Source organism: Ylistrum balloti, unplaced genomic scaffold (assembly GCF_031769215.1).
Source record: "Ylistrum balloti isolate Yb309-2 unplaced genomic scaffold, AGI_CSIRO_Ybal_v1 Utg370520, whole genome shotgun sequence".
In the NCBI taxonomy this organism is placed as follows: domain Eukaryota; kingdom Metazoa; phylum Mollusca; class Bivalvia; order Pectinida; family Pectinidae; genus Ylistrum; species Ylistrum balloti.
Window position 1 is genome coordinate 1,062,661 of NW_026782333.1, and position 26,149 is coordinate 1,088,809.

General features: G+C 32.7%; 1 protein-coding gene across 1 annotated transcript; it reads right to left on the minus strand.

Annotated features, from left to right (window-relative positions):
* Window positions 1-1,629: 1,629 nt before the first annotated feature.
* On the minus strand, window positions 1,630-25,884 carry LOC132555869 (muscle M-line assembly protein unc-89-like). The gene is made up of 15 exons (XM_060220229.1): window positions 25,741-25,884; window positions 24,385-24,516; window positions 23,640-23,793; window positions 23,171-23,232; window positions 21,394-21,438; window positions 14,461-14,626; window positions 13,216-13,428; window positions 12,420-12,627; window positions 12,139-12,225; window positions 11,015-11,211; window positions 9,961-10,206; window positions 8,533-8,601; window positions 7,104-7,133; window positions 2,759-4,504; window positions 1,630-2,063 (listed from the first exon to the last, which is right to left on the minus strand). The coding sequence occupies exons 1-15, from the start codon at window positions 25,882-25,884 to the stop codon at window positions 1,630-1,632; spliced, it is 3,933 nt and encodes a 1,310-aa protein (XP_060076212.1).
* Window positions 25,885-26,149: the final 265 nt, after the last annotated feature.

Sequence of the window (26,149 nt, forward strand, 5' to 3'; positions counted from 1 at the left end):
AACCAAATCTTGTGCGTTTTATATGCTGAAAATAACTAAGCCTGTTCTAACATATTCTTTTTTCTGATTTATAAATAAAAGCGGCAGCTCAAAGTGGTTTTTAACTTTTCTCAAAAACATATTACAAATAGCGTAAGCATAATGCAATTCATTAGATACAGAATGAAGATGAAGAGAGTACATAACAGTATCAGATACCACGAACCTTTCTTGTGTAGGAACAATAAAGACTACAATTGATCCCATATTATTGTTTTGAGGAGAGTTCTTTGTCCACTGAATACGTAACAAAATACATATATTGAATGTTGAACGCACATCATACAATGAATCGGAGAAAGTAAATGCTTTTGTTTAAACATATTTGCTGCTTCAAATTCCATGTGTCTCGCAAACTACCATAATTGCAATTGCCCTGAAAAGCAGCAAAGCATTTTTAAAACTAATATCTAAAGTAAACTTGTTACAAATATATATATATATATATAAAGATGTCAGTTCATATTTTATATACAAATCATATTAGAAGTTTCTAAATGAGAATAGACAATTATAGAATATGTAAAAAATTAAATGATACATAGTAAGTAGTTTTTACGAATGAGAAACGTCTCTAAGACCATATATCAAAGCCTGCTAACTTTAACAGTTATCATAATTGGCAATCAATTATAATGAATTCAATATAATTCATATCACTACACTCACAAAGTCGTTAATAAATACGAACACAACACTCTGTCAATGAGCCATACAACACTGAGCAACATCACTATCCCAGAGTGTTAATAACATAAATCATCATCGTTGCTTCACATCAATATCAACATGCATTTCCTTGATAACCTGTTACATCAAATCCATATAAAACATGGGACATGAAATAGCCCATCTTTTAATAAATAAACGTTCAATGTTAGGTATAAAATGAATCTGCAAAAAAACCAAAATCAAATTATTTTGTTAATGCAATAATTCATTGTCATTTTAACATCGAGGTTTCGTAAAAGGAATCAATACTTTCTGAACACTTGGTCTTATCCTCCGTGTACTGTTTCTGAAGTCAATCTTTCTATTGTTCAAATAATCCCTAGTTTCATTTGATTTTAGTTTGAATTATGATTATGTTGTCACATCGGTATTTTCTTTCTATGTTTAGATACCACTGATGAGTTCTAATCGGTAAATCCAGAAGGAAAAAAATCAAGTCGCGAGACACGTGTAACAGACGTTTGAGCCGGTCTACATATGGACGATCACACTGTGGTGAAGTACAATACACTAAAACTGGCGTCCAGGAAACACAGGTTAGGGGGCTTAATTTGTAACTAAATCCTGTAAATCGTACAACGGTCGCGTCATCAAATGTAAACTTTAGTATTACGGATTTAAAAACACGTGGGAGGTTCAATATCTCTTCCACGTGTGTTACGATATAATCCTTTCTGCACATTACTTCAACATTGTGTTGTTTTTGTAGAACAAATAACGGATTGGTTTTTTAATTTGATCAGTTTTGTCTTAACTCAGGATCCAATAACGCGAAACTGCGTGTATTAATAAACAAACCAAATTATTATAGTCAACAATTTCAGGCAAACGGTTATTGTCATCAAACTTTACAAACATCTAACAACCTCCTTTCGTTTCCGAGATTCCTCCTACGGATCCTTTTGCCGATCCTCTCGCCGATTCAACAACAGAACCTGCGGCAGGTGATGCTCTCTGCTGGGCACTACCTGGCGCTGACCTGCCACCTGCCGATCCCTTGGCTGACCCTTTCATAGACCCCTTTGCCGAGCCCTTAGCCGACCCCTCTTTGAACGAGACTTCCCGCGATTGTTTTGTTGGTGAGTACGTTTGTCGCCGAGAAGATTGCGACATTTTAGAAGGGGATGGCTGGGCAGAACGCTTTGTCGGTGAGCCGGCGAGAGATCGTTTTGTTGGCGAATGAATAGGTGAGCGCTTTTGCGGTGATGCTGTCTGAACTGAACGTCTACCCGAACCCTCTGAACGACGGGTCGGTGAGGTTGGAGCTTTATCGATTATCTCCTCTTTAACACCTGTAAATTGTTTATCAAGATTACGATAAAAAGATGCAAATTACTACACAATTTTAACATGATATAACCACACTAATCATGTGGAAAGTAAAACATATCTGTGGTCTGTCTATGAAGAGGAAATTGATACAAGATGACTGAACCGGAGTAAATATTGTTCACCACATATATAACACATAATAGCACCTGCAATATCTTTCACAAAAACCAGAAATCCTGAAAAAAGTAACAACAGGAATGTTTCCATGTGTACATGCATGTTAACAAACATGCGCTAAATAAATGGACCACAATCTGCGGATTATATATACATGCATAATTTACTTCCAAGACAGAAGTTTCCCTGTACATGATATACAAAAATACAATATTACTACAAACATTCAAACAAACAACACAACTATGAACAAAAACACCGACATGATTTTTTATTTGTGAAAAGTACATCTACATTGTTTGTACCGTACATTGAAACTAAGAACATGCACTAAATTTCAACGCCGCTAAAAACATTTCATATACTTTATATATATACTTATTGGCCACGATAAAAGGGCAAAAGCCAGGAATTAAATAACAAACGACACCGATATTCACTGGGTATAGGGTTATGCTATGATGCATGATGTGTGAGCTGTATACAAGAATGCTGCATGCGGTAGAACATTTACATAATTGCCCGGATGCGCACTCACCATCCCGACCTGGCGGAGACACATCAGGTTCTACAATGTTGTATGCGGATCCAGTTGGCTCTGTTGCTAAAGATTTCTCCTGAATCTTAACAAATGATGTTTTAGATACCGCCAGTTCTTCTTGTATTTTCTTTTCCCTTGCTTTATCAATAGGATTTGGTGATGTATAACCCTGTAATGTGTCTCTGGATTTGTCTGGCGTTGATCTCCTAGTGCTGATCTTCCCTGGTGAAGAGTCAGATCGGACAGAATCATTACTTTTCCTTTTAGATTTTGTAACAGATGTTTGTGATCTTTGTGTATTGAGTACTGGAGATTGCACAGTGGCCTTTCTATTAAGCAGGGTTGTTACAGCTGGGACGCCATACGGGGATATATCAGATTTCCTTCGTGGTTCTTTTGAACTGCTGCGTCGTTTCTTCACATTATCGGCACTTTTTTGTTTCTGTGGTATCCAGTTTCTAAAAGGTTCCTGCACTTTTCCTTCTGCATCTCTGGTAATGTCAGATATTGCAACTGTTTTGGTTTTCTTGCCCGGACTATGTCTTCTTTCATCAACCTCAGCATCTGAGTTCCGCCTTTCGTTTTCCTTTGATTTTCCAGCATGTGTTTCACTCGCAGGCTGTGCCTGATTGTCAATCGTTCTCTCGGGCTGTTTGCTCTCCTTCATTGCTTCCGTCGCATTCTTCTGATTGCTTGCTTTTCTTATCCTTAGTGTTTCTTCCATAGATTTTTGTTTGATTACTTTTTCTCGCGGCTTCACATTTCTTGATAGTTCCGAACTTTTCGATCTAGTTTGTATCTTTCTGGTATCTTGTTGGCTGGTCATCCCCTTTGGAGTTTTCTTGTCTTTTACTTTGGAAGCATTTGGCGAATCTGTATCATTCTTTAACACAGGATCCTCTACAACTACATGTTTGTGTTGGCTTTTCCCCGATTTAGAGGGAGATGCCCGAGAATCTTTCGAACCAGGGCGACTTCCTGTTGTATCATTGATATATTTGAACTGCAATTCTTCCGGATGGTTTCTATTTGGCTGGAATTCCGGATTATCCTGATTCTGTTTTCCATTCTCATTATTGCCGGATTCATCTACTTTCGCATTAGCAGTTATAGAGTTAGGCACTTCTGGTTGACTTGTTTTTTTAACATCACCATCATCATTATCATCATCTTTTGATTCTTTATCCGCATGTACAATTTCCTGTATCTGATCGCCGGAATGTAAATCACGTGTGCTGTGATTCTCTGAATGCGTAGCTTTGTCGCTATTACCTTTAACGTTGACATCATCATTCGGTATTTTTTCTGTTGTAGTTCCCTCGGATATGTCAGTCTCGGTCAAAGACTTCTGATTTTCTTGGCTTTTGGCACCAGGATCTTCTTTGTCTTCCATTTCATCCGAGTTTACGGATGACATTTGCTGTTTTTCCCGATTTTCATCAACTTTACCACCATCACCAAAACACGTATCTGCATCTATATGTTTACCGGGAGGTGATATGGGAGACTCGGTGAGCGCAATCTCATCGTCTGTAACATTTGTCTTGGCAGTATCGTTCACAGATTTACTGTCTATTCCGACAACTTGCAATTCGTTTTCGTTACAGCCATCTTCTTTGCAGTCGTCGGGATCGCATATTACTGAAGATTCCTTAGAGCGGTGATGTCCTGGCTCCTTATCTCCGATGACTTGTTTTGTTGGTGTGTTGTTCTTCTTGACTCCATCTATTGGACTGACAACCGCTGCTTAAGTGGAATTGTGTGGTAAATGAATTTATGCTAGTAATCAGGATCTTGTGGTAAAAAAATAAGAACTGTAACACTACATTAAAGATAGTAATTCTAGATATTCTGTAAACACAGTACTGTTCAAATTATGGGTTTACAGAACAAGAAAATGTTTTTAACTCTACGCGTATCAACATCAACATTCCATATGGAACAGTTACAGTAAAATAACATTTTTGGTGGTTCTATATTCGAAGATGAAATGAAACAAAACAAAAAAAAAACAAAAAACAAAAAACAAAAACAAAAACAAAAGGACTGATACCTAGAAAATCTCACTGTACGAAAGAAATTCACAATCCGTTTACCACATTCCGTCAAAAACATATTTTTGACATAATCTTTAAGTAAGACCACAATAATTTTGAAATATCTAATACAAAGGTTTACAGGATCTTGAACTGTAATATATTTACGTCACAATCTGCATTACAAGTTGAAATACGTTCATCGTCTATTCGATTACTTCATTACAAAATTACTTAAATACTATTTAAGGCATAAAAATAGTATTTCATAATGCAAGTAAAAAGAAAAGTTCAACCTCACATAAAAATGCATTCAATAAATGAATGTGTTCTACACATGTGGTGCACTTTTTCATGCAGTCATTATGCGAACGTACCTGATACATGTATTCACAGTTAAACCATGTACTTGGTATATGTGAATATCGCAAATTGCATCAAATGATTTCGTGCATTGTGTCGCTGTGAAAAATAATACGATCACTTTTGCGAACGGTTTGATTACTGTATTGTGAACAAAATTAATTTTACTACGACATCAACCGAACATTTTTGTCCATAAAACGATAACTTGAATCATGTATAGAAACTGATAATTCTCTGTTTGTTGCCACTTTTTCATTGGCCTATTTAAAAATCATAACAATAATTTCTACCAAACGAAAATATCGGAGTTTGAAGCAAAATCTTAGTTGGTCCACTTCTATAGTGTTAGAAAAATTTGAAAATTAAAAAATCATTATTGAAAAGAGAATCATATAATGTTTCGGGCCAACAAAATCTGACAAAATTGTGAACTTGTCAATGATAGTTATAATACAATGTAATTTCAGCTTATTAAACCCAGGTACTTCACATTATCGTTTTGAGAGCTCAAAATGTCCACTCTAATTACTCCAGCTACAATAAACCTTTTCATCAATTGAATCAATACATTTACGTATCATTCGTTAGTATGTATTAAAATATCAAAAGATTTATTGATTCAGTCAAATGTGTTTCCAGTACAAGTATACTTGAGACATGAGTTAATATGTAGTTGGTAAGCATTTTTTCATGTTTTCTTCCGTATATCTTATTTATTAGTAAGTGAAACTACCTTTTTACTTATAATTTCATCTACCTATTAAACAAAAAACATAAAAAAAAATAAAAAAAATGCAGCAGTTAATAACATTGCGTTAATCATTCTTGAGAGAAAATATATTATCTATACTAAAATGTTGTGCAGATTGTTTAAAAGCAGCATATAAATATGAAATGAACTTGCATTTTTGGGCATTCTATTAAATTAAGAGTATCTGGAAACACATAAGTCGAATGTCTTTATAGTAAGGAACGTTATGACAAGCTAGGCTTCAGTATCATTAAAGTAGCTTATGTTATATTTCTGCCGTAGGCAGCTTCTGAAAAAGAGTCAGTCCAGTTATGTATCCTCAGATCTAGCTGCTGTAGAAAGAAAATTGTCAAAGAGAAAAGGGTTATTGCGTAATTGACAACATCGATAAAAAGTTATTACTTTGTATTTCTCCAAATCTGATCACAGAAAATGCAAGAACAGTTTACATTGTGTAACACTCGAATAAGTAAAGATGTCACTGTTTGTCTTTCTCACGGGTTAAAAGTTTCGCGATTTAAATAGCGTAACAAAAATAACTGGCTACATGGTAATTCAGTTTAGATATATATATATTATGCAACATTACAATTTTAGTTAATGATTTTGCATAATGTTATATTAAATTTTTTCAGATATTCATGTGTATCACAAACAAAACTGAATTAATTAGTACATTGAATTCAACAAAAATTGCCTTCACTATAATGACACTATAGGAGAATGCATTTTATACCTCACATTCTGTAAGATCTAATGTACAGGTATATTTGTATGCCAGTGCTCTTTATAGAGTGTCATAGTCTCAATGTCACTCTCCTATCCTAATATTTAATTTAATGTTTCTTTGTTTGATAAGTTTATTCAGGACTCATCACTATTTTTCTGGATTTCTTGTCTTTTAATTTGAATTTTCATCATTCCTTTACACTGAAGCACTCTGTTATCCAACGAATGCCTGTCAGGTAACTAATTTGATATTCCTAAAATATAATTACTATTGTAATCTTATGAAATATTACTGTCTGTCAAATATGAGTTCAAATCAAAGCTTTTGAATGACACAGATGCTAACATGACATGACTAGATATTGCATTTTCTATGATTCAGATTTAGAGGCAGCAAATGTGAGATGATAATGTGTGTAATTAAAGAAGGATTTCTTTTGAAATAGTAAACAATATGTACCTTTGTCTTCCTCAAAATCATCTTCATAATCTAAAAATTTTATGTAATAAACAAATACAGAAATACGTGTAAAAAACAACATCAGTATAAAAACTGCGACAATAATATTTTTCAAAGAAGAGAAAATTAAAAAAAGTATGATAAAAAGTGACATGACAAAGAATAAGCGTCTGTTTTCAACATACATGTATGTAGGACAAACAGTTAATGGTATAAACACACAAATCCTATTTGAATAACAAATTGTTTAAACTGTGAAAATTGTGTCATTCTTAACTGTCACATTGTCTCAAAGACATCTTTATAATCTATGTATAAATATTTGGTTCTATCATTTTCAAGACTCTACTTCCCTGTTAACTCAGTAAAATTGCGAAATAATAATAATGATTGGTATGGAAATAGATATGTCAATTGCCAATTATTAAAACATTCACAAACCCTTTCTAACAAAACATGAAATCATGAAAATGATGTGTGTATACATCTCTTAAAAGACTCTAAGAGTAAATAATAGCTGATTACTGATTTTCCACACATTGTAATGGATAAACACTAGCTGGAAAAATGTATTTTCCGTGTGGAAAAATATTTAATAATAATCTAAAGTATCATATAATTTGTATCTTTATTTCAAAACTTTTCACAACTTTAAACAAAAAAAAGTGGAGAGCAAACATTGAAATGACAAATTTTCAATGAGGCAGAGTGACAATAACATGATTTTTTTTCTTGAGATCCAATGGTGAAAACGATGCAGTCTAAATTACATATTTTCGACAGTATCATCACATGGCGATATTCAGGCAAAGGGAAAATAAACCCACTATACAGTTTGCTGTGGTTGAATAACAGAATACTATGCTTCCCTTAGTCTGATTTCTTGTATTGAAATAATCTAAAGGTGTCACGAGCTTTACCAAAAATCTATTTCACAGTGGAGATATCTAAGCTATGTATCAGCTTTAACAAGATCATTGAAATATATAATGTAAGCTCCTCCCAAATTCTAGCATAACTAAAAATAAGAAATAAAACAAACAGATTTAAACAGTTCTTAAAAACTACACTGAAAATAAACATGAAAAAAGCAAGCAATCATCATGAAAATGTGTGATGGCTAAAGACAATGATAAAGAAAATAATACAAATTGGAGACAGGGGTTATGGCAGTATGGAGTGCTTCAGATGTATTTCATTTACAACTGATAAAAAATCCACTAAAAGAAAAATAAAACAAAGCTTTCATACTCTGGTATCAAAACAAGGTATATCGGAGGTATATTTTAAACTTTGCTGGTCGTAAATACAGTTGAATGTACTGTAAAACATCAGACTGCATTAAGAATACCACAGTTCTGTAGTCTGTGAAATGAAAATATAAAATTAAAAAATAATTTGTAAACAAATAAACAAAATAAGCACTAACCTGCTTTGCTAGAAGCTCGTGATTTTCTTCCTTCATTGTCTTCATCTTCAGCACCCTTGACTTTCTTTGCTGAAAAGAAAATACAAAATTATCAAACTGAATAAGAGAGGTTACTGGTTTCCTGGCAAATATCCTACATGTAAAGGTAGATTTTATAAACCTAATTACAGAAATATGTGTACCACACGATAAAAGCTTGATAACATACCATGTTTGTTTAGAACTATGGCATACTCTGCCCTTTATCTTAGGACACTTATCTAACCTAGGTATTCTGAGCTGTAATATAAGGAGCTGTGCATGTAAGACTTATGTTTTTAGGACTGTGGTTTATTGGGTTACATACATTTATATGTATACCAAACTGGGTTAATTAAACCATTTGCAGAGTACTGTAGGTTATTGATTAAGTCTTACAATGTTAAGAATGGTGGGTTATTGAGCTCTGTCAGTCAAAAAATGTATGTTAGGAATTTTTGGTTATCAAGTCCTAAATGTTAGAAATTAAGGTTATTCAGTCCTTTGTGGTAGATCATGTGATAGTGACTTTTGGTTTTGAATCCTACAAGTTAGGAATGGTTGGGTTTTGAGACTCTGTGTTTTAGGAACAGTGGGTTATTGAACCATGTGCTAGGAACAGTGGGTTATTGAGGCGTGTGATAGGAGCTGTGAGTTATTGGGCCCATTGCCTTAGGAATTGTAGGTTAATGAGCCATTGTGTCAGGAACTGTGGGTTATTGATCTATGTGTTAGGAACTGTGGGTTATTGATCTATGTGTTAGGAACTGTGGGTTATTGAGACCGTTATCTTAAGAACTGTGGGTTATTGAGACCATTATCTTAAGAACTGTGGGTTATTGAGACCATTGTCTTAAGAACTGTGGGTTATTGAGCCCATTGGCTTAAGAACTGTGGGTTATTGAGCCCATTGTCTTAAGAACTGTGGGTTATTGAGCCCATTGTCTTAAGAACTGTGGGTTATTGAGCCCATTGTCTTAAGAACTGTGGGTTATTGAGCCAAGTGTGTCAGGTGTAAGTATCAATTCACATATTCAGTCTTTTGTGTTTAGATGTGTAGGATATTCAGTCCTGTGTTAAGAAGTGGGTTACTGAGACCGTGTGTTAGAGCTGCTATTTTCACAATCAGATAGAATCAATACGACCTCACTCCAAACAGATAAGAATAATCATTTTTGCAATGAGGAAATATCAACATATACTGGGTATACAATGTTGATTTCACAGGAAATAGAAAATTTGCAGGGAGCATTAAAATTTCACAAAATATGTTGGCTTAGGTCTAGATGTTATTTCCATATACTTAATGTAATGTTTCTGTATAGCATTTTCCTATGTTGCACCTATAAGTAATTGAAATGAAAATTCATTAGTTACTGATCTATGATAAAGGAAATGTGTTCTACTTACAATCTCGGCTCTGTGCAGATTTTCTGTCGTCAGCATCCTCTCCAGGTCTGTAATCAACCTTTTTGGCATCAACTTCATCACCCTCATCCTCATCTTCCCCAGCTCTGTAACCCTTGGCGATTTTATCTTTGACCTCCTCTAATGCTTTCTGTACTGCAGTTAAAGCAGCGTCGTCTTCTAATCTCTTGGCGAGTTCTAAAGCTTCCTCAAATGAGGTGTGAGCAGACTGGTAGTCCATTGATTTCACTGTAAAAATAATGAAGAATTCACAACTATGATAATTATATTCAATTTTTTAACATTTATATCCTGACAAGTTATTTTTGAGCTGCAAAAGATTGTGCCTGATCCTTGTTGTGTGACTTGAAAAATGAACTATATATAAATGAAAAAATCACATTTATAAATGTTTTGAATCATTTCTAATGATAATGATGTAGAAATTAATGATTTCATACAAACCTGCCTCACAGGCCACTAATATACAATGTATGATGTCTACATTGTTTGGTAAATTTATGTAATAAATAGTTAATGGACCTCTATATAAAGATGTCCTGTCTATAAAGGTCACATGTTTTGACCCTGAGTAAATATAATGCATGGTAATATTACCTCTATATAAAGGTCATTTATTTTTATAGTAATTTTTTCTACTCTCTCAAGTGGCCTCTATAGAAATGTTGAACTGTACATCAAATCTGGCTTATCACATTAATGTTATTTAATTCAGTGGATATACCAACATGATATTCTGGCATATCACCTCATTTATAACATACCATGACGCCATGGTTAGATAACAAAATTATATCATACACTTGCAGGTTACTACTGAGACTAAAGATATCGAACTACAGAACATCAAATGTGACATGGAAAAGCATTTCTGCAACAATATCTGCAAAAATAATTGATCATGCAACAAAAAGGATCTTACATGTTCTTCCATTTGCAATGAAACTGAAGGAATGGGTCTTAAACAGAAAATTTGTGACACGTTTTATTGACTCCATATAAAAAAACTAATATAAAGACCACTATATATACATACCCTCTGACTGTGCCACTAAGACGGTAGCATGGAGCTGCCAGCCATCATCATCAGCCTCCTGTGCAGCTGATAGTGACTTCTCTCCATAATCACGAGCCTTTTCATAATTTTCACTCTCCAGGTAACATCTTCCGATTTCATGGAATAACCATGTTTTCTCCAGTGGAGATTTACTGAGTGGCAATTTTTCCTCCCATCTAATAAAGAAAAGTTTACACGCTTACCACACAGTAATGTGACAAAAATCTTAATTCAGTTGTAGTTAAAGTCTGACATGCTCACTTCAGAATTGATTTTAATACAGACAAAGATAAAAAAAAACAAAACAAGATTTCAAATCATCTTCACACTGTACCAAGAAACAGTTATTTCACCAACATAAACAAGACCTGAGGTTAGGATAATGTCAGGTTTCAGGTATGGACAAACCACAGACATATTTTCAAAGTTTTGACACAACTTCTATCAATCATTTCTAACCTTTAATAGAATGCATACAGCAGGACTATTTGACACTAGTGTGGAAGTTTCAGACATCAGTTAAATTTCATAATAATGTTAAAATAACCCTTAATCAGCAGATTGTTTAATTTCTCGAGGTTAATATTTTTTACATGTTTTGTTTGAGGCTGTTTCACAGGATTGAATTCCCTGAAACACCTGTAAACATATTTTCGAAATATTTGACCACTGTTAACATGGAAATGTACATGTTAAGAAAATTTATATTAAACATGCAAAAGTCATACGGCCACGAAAATTTCACCTGTGTAAATGAATTTGTAATGTATTACATAAATATTGAATTTTACATTAAATATACGAAGCTTACACTGATCATAAAATTAACCCCCTTGTGAAGGATTTGCCTATTGAAATTGTGAAATAATAATCTCAGCCCTGCCCCATGTCACAAAAATAACCATAACAATTTTTACATTAACTGTAGAAATATCTGCCCCATATTACAACATTAACCACAACAATATTTTCAGTAACTGTAGAAATATTTGCTCTTTGTTTAATTTGGCGCTGTCTTTAATGACTGCAAACATAACTTAACTACATGTAAACCACCATTAATATTTACACCTATACAGCAAATGTTTGGACTCTGTACTTACACTTTGATGGCTTTTTCATACTGTCCTTTCCTGGCGTAAACTCGCCCTATGTTGTCAAGGGCTCTGGATTTAGCATCCTCCAGTCCACTGAAAAGTACACATATGAAATATAGATAAATGTAAATACAGTATATATGTACACAACGAATTGTCTATGTATTTACATAAGCAAAAAAACAGACAATTTGAGAGAAGAGAAATTAATTTACTTTTTGAGATGAAATTATTCTTCTAAATTAAGAGACAAGATGATGAAAAAAAACACAGAAAAAAAAACTCACCATTTCTCTGCCAATTTCAAGTCCTCTTGATGGTGTTCAATTGCAGGTGAATATTTGCCCATTTCCAGGTAAGCATTTCCCATTTGGCTGTGGATGTTTGCAACAATCTCCCATTTATTAGAAAGCTCTTGCTCGTCCATGCTATTCACTGTTTTCATCAATTTCTTGGCTGTGCTTAGACTAGTTTCATATCGACCTTCAGATTGAGCTAAAAATTTAAAAAACAAGAGTTTTAGTGAACATGATGAATGCTCTCCGAAAATGACTTTATTGGACACAAAACGTTATCAAAGGACAATAATTCTATAGTAAAGAAGTTGTAGGGACTAAATTTGGTTTACCTCACATTCTCTTTGTATAACTAATGATTACACCAAGTTTCAATAACTCCTCAATTATGCATAATAGAGTTATGGTTCCTGTACACGAAATTTTTACTTATCAACATCTATCTACCTATGAAGTTTCATGTTAATACCTCTTGTGATATGCTCTGGACAAAATCATGACGGACGGACTCACAGACAGACAAAGCAGGGACTATATGCTCTCCCTTTGAGGAGCATAAAAACATACACATGTCATCATATGGTAAAACATAGAGGAGTTACAACAGTAAACAGGGGATCTCCCATTTAAAAGTAGATTAGACTGCTCGCATATTCTACCCATACAGTAATTTTCACCGAACAAATGATCTGTGCTTCTCAAATTCAGTTACATCTGAGGTGGGAAACATGGAAATCAATCATATATTTTCCTTAGAATTCAAAAAGAAAAAAATCAAAAGACGCACCTTCATCTATTTCCTCTAGGCTTTGCATGATGTATCCGACTCGATCTTGTGGACGAGACCTTCCACTGCGACGCATTCTTTCTTTGTCTCGTTTGCGAGCATACATGGGTTTCTGTTGGCGCCAAAAGTCAGCACGACTGTTGAGATAGTCCAGGCCTTCATATATATGTTCCTTGATTTCACGCTCCATGTATGACCTTCCACCTGTCAAGTCTACAAGAAAATATCAATAGATATAATGCATTAGGTGAAATTTATAGACCAGCTGTGGGTTTTTTTTATCAATATAAGACAACAGAACCATCAGATTTATTACACAATTTATAAGTGCAGTAATACCAGCTCTGTTTAAATTGTAATCATTATTAGGAATAATACCCTAATTTCTAAAATAATAAGCTTAAGCTTGGTATCAAGGTTTATTGTCCCATAAACATCTAGCCTCATTTTGAAACTGCTTCCTTGTAGTAGCTGGTGGCTACCTCAGTGAACAACATAAGGAAGGCTCACCACATGCTACCCAAAGCAATTAGGGTAAAGTATCTTGCCCTAAGTGTCTTCCTTAAGTGTCTTACCCTAGGTGTCTTGCCCTAGGGTGTATTGCCCTAAGTGTCTTGTCCTAAGTGTCTTACCCTAGGGTGTATTGCCCTAAGTGTATTGCCCTAAGTGTCTTGCCCTAGGGTATATTGCCTAAGGTGTCTTGCCTTAGGTTGCAACCACAACAGCACAAAGGTCCGGTTATTTCTATGTGTCCAGTGAAACACAAACTATCATGTGTAAGCAGAGTCAAACTTGACACCTCAGATCTTCCTCCAAGATTATACATGTATAAACACTATACTGCAGGAGCTCTCTCAGCCCCTCATGTTCCATTGTGTGTGTTTTGTAGAAAGTATTCAATAGAAGATAACAGAAAAAATAATTCACAGCTAATACTAATGCTGACATAAAGATGTTAAGAATATTAGTATTCAATAATAAAACACTTGTTTCCTACCACTGTAATTCTCCTGTTATAAGCCCACCTGGCTCTCTTTAGCTTTTCAGAGGAAATACTAATCAGTGGTCCTGTAATAAGCCCACAACCTGACTTTTGAGTCAGAATTTATCTGCTTGATTGGCAGTCTGGGCTCATTGCAGTAAAAATATGGTACTTAAAACCTGAATCTAACCTTACGTGACATGATCTGTAAGATCTAAAGTATCGTTTGACCTCTTTCACCTAGACTGCCTAGTTTTACTTACTTTCATCGTTAAGTAGTTTCTCCAGGTAAGTTTTATCACAGTACAGTTCCTCAAGGAGTTGTTTAATGGTCTTGGAGTCAGCCGCACTCTTCGGGCGTTCCCTCTCCTTCTGTGTAGCCTTCTGTGCACCAGGTTTACCGTAGCTTTTTGCTGGGGCCTTCTTCGTCTAATAAGTAAAACAATTATGTTTATTATATTTCATGTGATCAACGATATTACTAAATTACATGAGAAACAGGTAATCAAAGCTTTGTACAGAATCCAAGTATCATTATGTTGTAAAGAATATTGTAGAAAAAATGTACACATTTACTGTAACTATGCTTACAAAGGAATTCAGTAAATATATCTTTTTTAAGTTTAAGTTATGTCAACATGTGGTTCCATCATACAGAATTTTTTTTTAAATTTTGTTTTTCTATGTTTAAATATTATTGTTTACTTTGTTTGACAATAAAATTGTATTATGTATCTATATATGTTTTGAAAAAAATCCATTTTTTCCGTTTGAAAGTGTCTAAATATAACATAGCTGAATTAGTGTCTACAACTAGTAATACAAATATTAACATGCAATGTATCAGTAACTGTTGTGATAACAACACTAGTTTGGAGTTTTAACCCCAAGTTCTGTTCCACTGAACAAACAGATAGTTGTGAGCTGAAAAAACAACATTTTAGTGGAACAATGTTTCATTTCCTGTGACAGAACTTCAAAATTGCAACCTGAAATGTTTTTGGAACAGTGAACTAATATTTAATGGACATTGTTGAATCAAAGCACAGCGACATGCATACCACAGTGGTTTGATACCTGGTTTAGAGACGTTTGTTTATAATACAAATATTATTAGACCTCTAGTGTCAGAGCTGTACATATACTCGTAGATGTGCTCTCAAATGCTGAACATTTCCTGTGAAAAAAGTTATTAATGAATGAAATTAAATTCTTAAACTGATGTCTGAAAAATAAATATGAATGAACTAGATCTGTTTTTAAGATTTGTTAACCCCAAAAAATAAACAAACTGACAAACTAAATTAATTCATCATAAAGCTCTTTAAACAAGATTTTGTAAAAAAAAAAGTGATTAAGAAATGAAGATATTTATTTTATAACAATTGTGGAAAACAGATTCTTAAACACATATATAAAAAATAATAAGATTGAATATGAATGAAGTAGATCTGTTTTGAAGATCTGTTTTCATAAGAATAATAATCAATCTGGATTAATTTGTTATAAATCTCACAAAATGAGATTTTTGTCAAAAAAGGAACTAAAAAATAAAGATATCTATTTTACAACCATTGTGAAAAAAACTTATTCTAACTTATATTAGGCACTCTTGTTTGCCTGGATGGAGTTGTCCTACTGTGGAAGGAAACTAGAGGTCCTGTGGTAAAACCCACATGGTCTGGCAGGTGATTCCCTACTTTTACCTGTCTATTTGGGAAGTTTTACCACAGATGGTGACAGGGAAGTGTGTTACAACTGCACCAACCACCCTTCCAACTCCATACTGATGCCATGGTTACACCAATATATGTATATTACCACTTTGTATATAAAGGTATTTGGACCAAAAATCAAGTGATAACAGGCTTCTTCATGTAAGCTTATGAAATATAACCTGGTGATGTTGAATCAACATTGTGTTTTATAAATTAGTGATATGAAGAAAATTATTGTGTTAATATATCTGATCTGAAAGTCTGAAAAGGATATTTTGTCTCTGATTTTGTTTATTATAAAAATATTACACTGTACCAAAAAAAAATTTACTTAACGATATCATTAAACCTTTGAAGAGTTGAATAACAAATTAACAGCTTAAATACTTTGCACATTTTGTATTTTTCAGATTTGCATTAAGTTGAAAAATCCATATTCTTTAAAGCAGGTACATTGTACATGTGATAGAGCCAATGTTACAGCTGATAATCCCATTCGATGTGGACACCTAACATTCATTCTGCATTCACTTGTACTTATATAGACATACATACAACATTAAAACAATATTATCAACACTACAGACAGGTTCTGACAATCTTCATGAACATGCAGTTTTAATCTATCTTACATACTGTAGACTTTAAAGAATGCAATGAAATGCACAGATTATACCAATGGGACCAGATAGTAAAAAACCTCACTGCCCCCTGAAGTTAATTTGAACTATTGCATGATACCTTTAGAATAGACATCAATAATATTCTCAGAATGATGTATCGTTGATCTGATGGCTTCAGATTACATTTAAGAATTTATTTTTTGAATCTGATAAAATTAGCAATAGGTAGATAGAAATAAACACTATATAGCATTGACCATGCCACAAAATGCATTATTGTAGTGCATATCAATTTATCAAATAGCATTATGAACATGAACACTGAAGTTTAAGTGCTGTAGTGGGAATGATTTCTGATACAACAATAGATGAAAGGACTCTCTTGCATTTCAGTCAATACCGGTGTTAACAAGTGAAGACAACAGATCTACTCCATGTCTCAACATTTTTCTCACTTTTGCACTCTTTGACCCTTTGGATCCTTTCTTATCTTTTTTACCATCCTTCTTCCCATCTTTTTTACCATCCTTCTTACCATCCTTCTTCCCATCTTTTTTACCATCCTTCTTCCCATCTTTTTTACCTTTTTTCTTTTTGGAAGATTTCTATAAGAAATGTTTTGAAATTTATCAAAAAAAAAAAAAAAAAAAAAAATTATCAACCAGGTGTGCAAAATTAATTAGTGCTACCAAACCAACCAATTATGTGCTGCTATCAAATTGAAATTGTTTAAAGTGAAAAATCACATAAAATATAATAAATGATACAGAATATAAAATTACATATTAACGTATTATAATAGTATGTTGTACAATTGTATTTAGCAATGTGTAAAGAAAGTAATTTTAAAATGTTAACCTTCAATACCTAGAAGGTCTCATGATTTTTTAAAAAATGTTATTTCATAACAGATATTTTTTTAAATTTTCTATATAAAAAATTCATGTTGGCAACTCCAATTCAGACTTCAATAACACACTTCTTTACCTCACTCTTGGATATCATATACCAGCAGTGATTGAATTCTATGTGGCATTTCGTCTTTTCGTAATACAGAGTTATCTGCTCTTGTGGGCAGGTAGTGATTGTTACATCATTAAGTTGTGAGAGAAAATTATGTTGTTTCCACACAAAATTATGACAATAATCTCACGACATAACAATCACTGTCTGATTACAAGGGCAGATAACTCTGCACCACAAAAAGATAGAACTGATCTGTGTGTAGAGGAGTAGGAACTGGGTGTATTGATGTTGATTTTTATTTATTTATTTATTTATTCATTTGTTTGCAATTAGTAATGATAAAAAATAATAAAGAATAAACTTAATGATATTCATTAATAGCAGGGACAGAGATTAATATTTGGACTTCATTGCCATGATAATGTTTGTTTAAGACAGAAGTATTTTAGACAGACTTGTATGAAAAAGAATGTGTAAGGATTAATGAACTAAATAATATTTTTCCAACACCCTTAAATAATTAATGGAAATTAAAAAGATTTAACTAAATGTTAAAAGATATGGATGCCAAAATTCAACTGAAAGTATTGTTTATAAAACTGATCAAATAAGATGAATGCCACACCAGAATCTAAAGATATAAATCCAAAAAGTAAAAAGAAAATATTTCTAAAGAATCGAGAAGTAAATGAAATAGATATCTATGGGGTTCTCCTCACCTTGCGTCTGTGTCCCTATAATATGATACAGTAGAAGAATTTGGATGAAAACCAGTTCAGAACACAGTGGCATTGTCCAGATTGAAGTGATATTTTTCACTTTCAAATAATTTGGACTTAATATACTTTGGAAATTATTTGAAAAATTACTTCCAAAATATTAAAAACCAAATGAAAAAAAAAATTGCTTTAACCTCTGAAATGATATTACTCATATCTGCATGACAATGATTCCTTACCACATGACGATATACACACAAATATGTGTAGCTGTATAAGTTTTTACCCTGAAAGAGATTTGTGTTATATATTGCTGAAAAAGAAAATTGGCTCACATATATGTGAACCCTTGACAAAATTAATGATTACACTGAAACTAAAACATAAAACAGATTTGTAGTAGTCACATGTACAACAAGATTAATCATGACGATGATTGATGCTACAAGCTAATTCCTCTACCGTATTTATACAACAATAACCCCAGGACAGGAATACTGCTAGTCAGAAGAATTACTGTGCTACCAATGCAATCCAGTCTCTCATGTGAAGCCCATCGTGTAACTCTGAGGTCGAGGTAACTTGTTTCAGCCCTATAGGCTTATTAAGGAATAAATATGATAGAATCGTTTCTTCACATGAGTATATACTGTACATAGATAATATGATTTTAAACAGTACAGGTATATCGTAATAGAATTTTTTAAAGTTGACTTATGGTGGTGCTGCAGTGACACCCGTCACTGGACTAAGCTGGTTGTCAACCAAGCAGTCTGTATATTTACTGCAAGTCCTACACATAATATCTCTATCAATAAATAGACATGCAGGAGCTGAAATTGGTTCTTTAATACAAGAAAAAGATTCATATGGAACTTGTTTTAATTAATTCAAAATAATTCAGTAAATTCACAAATAAGAAAGAACTCATTCAAGGGAATCATCAACTTTTTTTTTGATGTTTCAAAATTCAAGAATCATATATTTTTGATGGCAAACACATCAATAAATATACAAATGTAATACAACAAAAGTGCCAAAAATTGAAAAAAAAATCTTTAGAAAGAGTTGTGGTATGTGATATTAAAAGAATAACGCTTTTGTGCTCAATTTTTAATAGCTGTAATGATGAGAAAACAAAATGAAAAAATATTGTTTTGATTTCCATGAAAAAAATGTCTATGAAAAACCTTGACCAGTTGTCCAAAGCATAATTATATTAATGACAAATTGACAAAAACAGTCCTTTTTCATATTATGAAATGGTAATACAAAAACTAAATTAAGACGGAAAATCAAAATAATCTTATCAGTTATTTTCTGGCAAAAAATGGATACAAAAAACATTATGAATAATAAAACAATAGTTATGCAATAATTTTGCTTTGAACAATTGGTATTAGGACTCAACTGGATCACAAACAATCAGGTTAATGATGCAGACAGTTTAAAAAGTTTCGAATTGAATTTCTTCTCTTATAATTCAGTTGTTAAACTATCAATGGTCTATCTTTAAGAACATTTTGAATAGACAAATAAATTCTTATGATATCTGACTGAAATGATTTTATTTGTTTCCTCTCCATACTTAAGATGCTTGTGGCACAGTATAATGAAAAAAAAAATAAAGTTTATGAAAATCCTTTTTTTTCAAAATAGATAACATTTTAATCAAAATATGACTTGTAATAAAAGAAACACACAAAGAAAAGATAACAACCCTTAGACCTACACAAAATAATTGTGTTTTGACATATTTTTCTACCGAGATGTTAAAGCTTGTGAACAGTACACTTGCATCATTAAGCTAACATATGTTTCACAATTGTGTCCTGAAATACAAAGTTGGTTGATTTCATTAACACTTAGAGAATAAATTCTTACATATAATTCAGAAATACACATTGAATTGTAAAACAACACTAAGAAACTGAGAGAGAGTTCAGATGACTTGTGAATCTGAGACATTGCACGTGAGACACTGTTTCATCCTCAATACTGTTAACTTATTTAGTGTCGGTCATTCATTAGAGATGTGGCCATGCAAGTAAGTGACATTCAGTTTAAAAGCAATCTATTACAGTAATCAATTACTGCGACATTCCGTTGCTAAGGTAATGCTGCTATATTCTGGTCAGAAAGTGTTGTTCTATGTAGTACTTTGAAGCATTATTCTTTATGGAATGATCTCATGCAACCTGATCTAAAAGCATTTGACATATTGGAGATATATCTGAGTTATTTTGGACCTAAAAATTAACTTTTATTTGAAGCAGGTTTACTGTTTAAACATTGGATGACTTTGTTTTTCAGGAACAAATGACTAACAGACTCCAATAGCTCCCAAATTTTTCATATATTTCTGTTACTGAATACTGAAACCCCATAGTATTTATCCTGGGTACAAGTAATACATATACATGCCTTCACTTGTCTTCTGTCCCAAAGAAGAAAGCTACCAAAAGGATTTTACCCAATAAAAATACTTTCCTGTTGACCTCTGTCAAAAAGTTCTTTAACTACATTTCCAAAACTTTTTTTTCAAATATTTACTCCACTTTCCTTTGTACAGTCTTTTATATACATCTTACTGTCTCTCTTCTCTACGTGACCTCACCACTCCCAAACTTCTCTCCCTAAAATGTTTTTTAGATCATTTGAAAAAAGGAAAATCAGAAAATATCTGTCGGACAAGAATCCCCACACTCCCATGCAAATAAGTAATGTTGTTTGATGAATTTGTCAAATCTGACCCCAACCTTTAAACCTTGACCTCCTCAATACAACAAATATGGAGTAAATATGAACCAAATCCTTTGATAGATTATCAAAATATGACACTGTTTCTGGACAGGACAGAGACTGGACATTGATGATACTGCAAATCACAATCCCCTACCCCCATCAAGTGGAAATGGCATCGTTACGTTATGCTAAACGTGCATATTAAACAAAGTACAGGACTAAATCTATACATGAATTTTTATAAAGATCTAAAAATTCAAAGACTGAGAGCAGCCATCTCTAACCATGCTAATAACCAATGTGTACAGATGTACATGTATATGAGCGAAAGTCTAAAATACATAACAGTATATTCGTGAAAAAGAAGCTTTGTTGATAGTTTAAACACAAAACAATATTTTGTGTTAACATATTACAAGATATACCTTATCAGTTTCATCTTCTGACGGTGGTTCTGGCTCAATTACAGGCTAAAAACGAATATAAATATTCTATAATTTGTTCCAGGACCTTTCTCTCAATATAACTAATTAATTGTTAATTCAAAGTGTATTAAAAGGATTTATGATCCAATTAATTTAGTACATTGCATCACCTCTCGAACAGGTTTCTGGTCAGCCTCAGGTCCAAACTTCATGAAATGAAAGTTTTATATACTCAGAAATAAAAACTCAAAAAAATATGAAAGCAACATGTATAACACAGGGAATGTATATTAAAAGAAACCACTCAAAACTCTAAATATCACCTTTGGTTTCACTACAACTTCATCAGCTTGTTTCTTAAATTTATAAAAGAAATGCTGTGTTATATTCAAGAAAAATAATTCCCAAACATATATTATAGAAACATCACCCTCATCACAATCTTTTACAATCAACTAACTCAAAGTCTGTTTTTATCATACCATATTTGCAGTATTAATAGAATTATAAAACCATACACTGCCATCAAATCAGAATATAATTTGGAAATAGATAATTCAAAGAAAAATTTACATTATAAAACTCAAAATTAAAACATAGATTTCAAAATTGATACATCATAATTTGCATTCTACGGGATGATTTTGTTGTGATTAAATTTGAATATAAAACATGTTATGAATTACCAGTGACAATTTAAGAGAAAAATTATGATATCAGTTTCTTCTCTAAGTTGTACAAACTTATGTAATCAAGTTCAATGTAATTTACTGGAGAATTTGTCTGATGATATAGTTACAATACTGATATGTAAAAACCAACAATATTAATCATAGTATATAACACAGTGTTAATGGTAAATTTCATCAAAGCAATCCAATTCTAACAAAAATAAAAACAATTACCACTTTCAGCCACTAAAAGAGAATTGCATAAAATTTAAATTACAGTTTGATAAACTTAAATTTTCTGTACTGCTGTAACATTAGTATTCTTTCTTAACAAATACAAAATATCAATTTGTATTTGTAACTAATTAAAGTAGCTGGGTATATTCATTTTACCAGTATGTCCTTGTAAAAGCCACAAGATTTATTTTTACTGTAAAATAGTATATCTATTAATCAACATCTTCATGTGCTCCTATAATCCTATAAAGTAGACTTTAATTAACAGTCAACAGGTCTTTGTATATTTTAAAATCTAGCAAAAGCCTCTCTGTTGCTATAAACAAGACCAAATTTCTATGAGATTTATTGATGCTTGAAATAAAATAATTAAAACTTTTCTTTTTTCTTTTTATCCAGTCATCACAATTTTCATTAAACATTTTTGCGCGGTTTCAGGAGGATAATATCTCCATGTGCACTGCTATATAATTCTTTATATATTTGAAGGTATAATTCATTTCTTGAGAGTCAAACACAATCAATGATAAGATGAAATGCTATGAAAGATTGATCTAAATGTCTTCAATAAAATTGATTTTGATGTTGAATATGGTGAAGTTTTCTGCTAATAAAGGATATATCACACTATATATGTAATACACTAAAATGTGCACTCTACTTTGTAATTATATAGTTTGTGTGCCAAAAAACACCAACAATATTTCTACGATAGCAGGAATCCATAACATTTTAAAATATCAGTTACATGTAAATTGAAAAATAATGTAAATCATATAATGAATATCAATAATGATATTTATTATGAATAGATAAGAGAAATGTATAAGCTTAGTTATCCAATAGTTGTCAAGATATACATTACTTACATTTTCTTGTTTTTCAAAGAAGGACAAGTCTCCTGTTGTGTCAAGTTTCACTGAAGAAGGACCTGTAAATAGAATGATAGGAATTTGTCAGAAATGAGAAACAGTCTCTAACTTTAAAAATCTGTATAGAAAATTATTCATTCTGATTTATAATTGACAAGATATGTTTCACTAACAGATAATACGTCTGTCTCGACGACCATATCAATATGGCCTACATCTACTTTTAATTATCAGTTCCTCTATACTGGTGTATTAGCTGTACCCTAATCAGCATTCAGCCACAATAGTTCAACTAAAGGGATTCCTTTTTGATATCAAACCAATTGCGAATAGTCAATGCTAGATGAGGCTCAAAAATTTTATGTTTCACTTTCACTTAAAATCAAAATTTCATCAATTTATGTAAAGAATTTAAATCAATAAATAAGTTGTTCAATTAAACAAAAGTATATGCTAGCTAACTCACTTCCTATGCTGTTGTTAATTGCTTCTTGTGCTTTCTGTATGCCAAGTCGAAACTCTCCAAGTTCCTGACGCAATTTGTGACCTCGATGAAAGAAGACCAATGCTGTCTCAAAGTGTCCTAACTGGTACAAGGCTTCGGCTTTCATCAGCAAACCCTAAATTGGACATGAAAAAAAATATGTACTGCACATCAAGTTCTTGAATACAGTGTAATTTGATTATCATGCTGACCATAACACTGGGGCTGTGATAGCTCAGCCAGTTCCAGTATTGGTCTATGTAACCTCAGGTGAATTAGATACAAAGGGCATAGTTCAACAAGCTGAGAAACAGACTGGTCAGTGCTGATGTGGTTGTGTTTATGGGCATGACACTTTACTTCAGATGCTCTGGACAATGATGGCATTAGACAGGGTTACTGTATGTTGCTCAATGAGGTTGCTACCAGCTACTACAAGTAGACTGTAGCTCAGAATGATCCAGGCAGTTCACAGGGAAATAAATCTCAACAAATGATGAATAGAGTCATGGGATTAACTTTTCATAAAATTTTGCTCTATTGATAAATGTCCTTGCTCGCACACACCAATGCCTAATGGCATGATATTACATGTACACAAAAACTCATTTTCCAATAAATATCACACATTGCTAATACAAATTGTAAAAGATGTTTTTTTATTGTTTTCCCTTCAAAACAAAACTGATGGTATTTCACAGTCCTATTTCAGTTTGATCTGACTCACCCTGATGTAGTCCTTGTCATGACTTAGTGCCTGTTCTGCATCAGCCAGGGCATTTTCTGCCATGCCTAGCTGTAGGTAACATTTAGCACGAGTGACCAGCACCACATTATCTTCAGGATTCATCTCTGATGCCTATATAACAGATACAACGCATGAAATTATATTGACATATACATACAAAGATGTACTTAAAACACACTTGAAAGTAAGTGATTAAGATACTACATTTACAGAATTTTTTACTGTTTATTTGATAATTTGGGAATTTTAGATGCCTTCGTCTGTCCTTCCTTGTATTTGGAAATGAGAATTGTTTGAATCTCTCTCTCTCTCTCTCTGTCTGTCAGAAAAGGCATTTTCATCGGTGAATCCAGGATAGCCTGTCTCCTAACTCACAAAATGTCTAATGTCAGGTTTAGTAGCCAGAGTAAAATTGGGATTTCATAAGTTGCAGGCATGTACATAATTTTAAAAACGTTATTGACATTTGTAAGAAATAATCTCATTACATTATATAAATTAGAAACAACATCACACATCACTAGTATTTATACCTCAAATAATATCTGGCCAAGGCTTTAAAAATCAAGGGTTACAGGAACTTTTGAAAGGTCATCAGGTAATAAGATCTTAGAATCAATTTTAACGTATAGTTATCATATCTGCATGTATGTTTATTCAAATGATGTAAACATTGTAAGTTATGTTTGAATGTTATTTTGACTTTATTTGTATTAGAAATAGAATTTGAATCTTTTGAATACTGGCCACAAGTAAAGAAATATCACCTAGACATTCAAGCATTTTGCATGATTTGAGCAGGTCATGATAATTGGCCACCATCAGGTTGACCATACAAATTCAGATGAGTTTGCGACACTGAAGACAATTGTTATTGAAATATATATGACATCAAATAAAATGGAAATCTAGTGTAAGAAAAATCTACATTTACATTCAATGTGATAAACTAATCATTAATGACCTATCTATTGAAATTAATAACATGACAAATGTACCAAATAGGTGTCTACCATTATGTACAAATGTACATATCTTAGAAAAAATATAAACATACATCACGTAAGAATATAAACACTAGGTCTAAAAAAGTATGTTTTTACATATATATTTATATCATTATGAATGTATATTTGCAACTCAAAAGATAATCCAGATTGATAATCCAGATTTGGTTTAAAGCTAAATCCCTAAATCTAATTATGTTATTAGCCCATTGCTTTATACTACAGTACAAAATGGCTGTTCTTTGTTGAGCCGATCAATTCGTTAATCTTTCAATCCTTAATTATACCTTTGAAATTATGACCATAAAGATAAAAAATACATCAGTACCCGTGTAAAACTCTCAACTGCCTTCTGGTACAGCTGAACGTGCACGAAATACATTGCTTCATCTCGTAAGGTCTCAAAAGACCCTGTCTCGTCTTTTTCCGAACCCATGTCGCTGTCGTCTCGGCCTTTCCTACGACCTGGCATTGTTGTTAGGTCTTTTGTTCTCTGTTAATTGGATATAGGACAATAGATCTAATCTAATTATCAAATTTTACCTAGCCGTAATATTATGATTGCCTGTAACTAAGCTAAACTACCACCAGAGGGCGCTGTACGGGCACCTGCAAATTAGCCTCTGACTTTATCCACTCAACTGTACAAGAGATAGAAAAGCTCCGAATATTTGTTGTTATTGGTAACCGACCAAAATAAAGATGATAAAAAGGCTTTTTTTTATTATTCACAAACA

Excerpts from the sequence above, each read along its gene's own strand:
- LOC132555869 (XM_060220229.1), bottom strand. The coding sequence starts at position 25,884 with ATGCCAGGTCGTAGGAAAGGCCGAGACGACAGCGACATGGGTTCGGAA. Across the intron at positions 23,233-23,639 it reads AATTAACAACAGCATAGGAA|GTCCTTCTTCAGTGAAACTT; the intron begins GTGAGTTAGCTA and ends TTCTATTTACAG. Across the intron at positions 4,505-7,103 it reads TGATTTTGAGGAAGACAAAG|CGGTTGTCAGTCCAATAGAT; the intron begins GTACATATTGTT and ends CCACTTAAGCAG.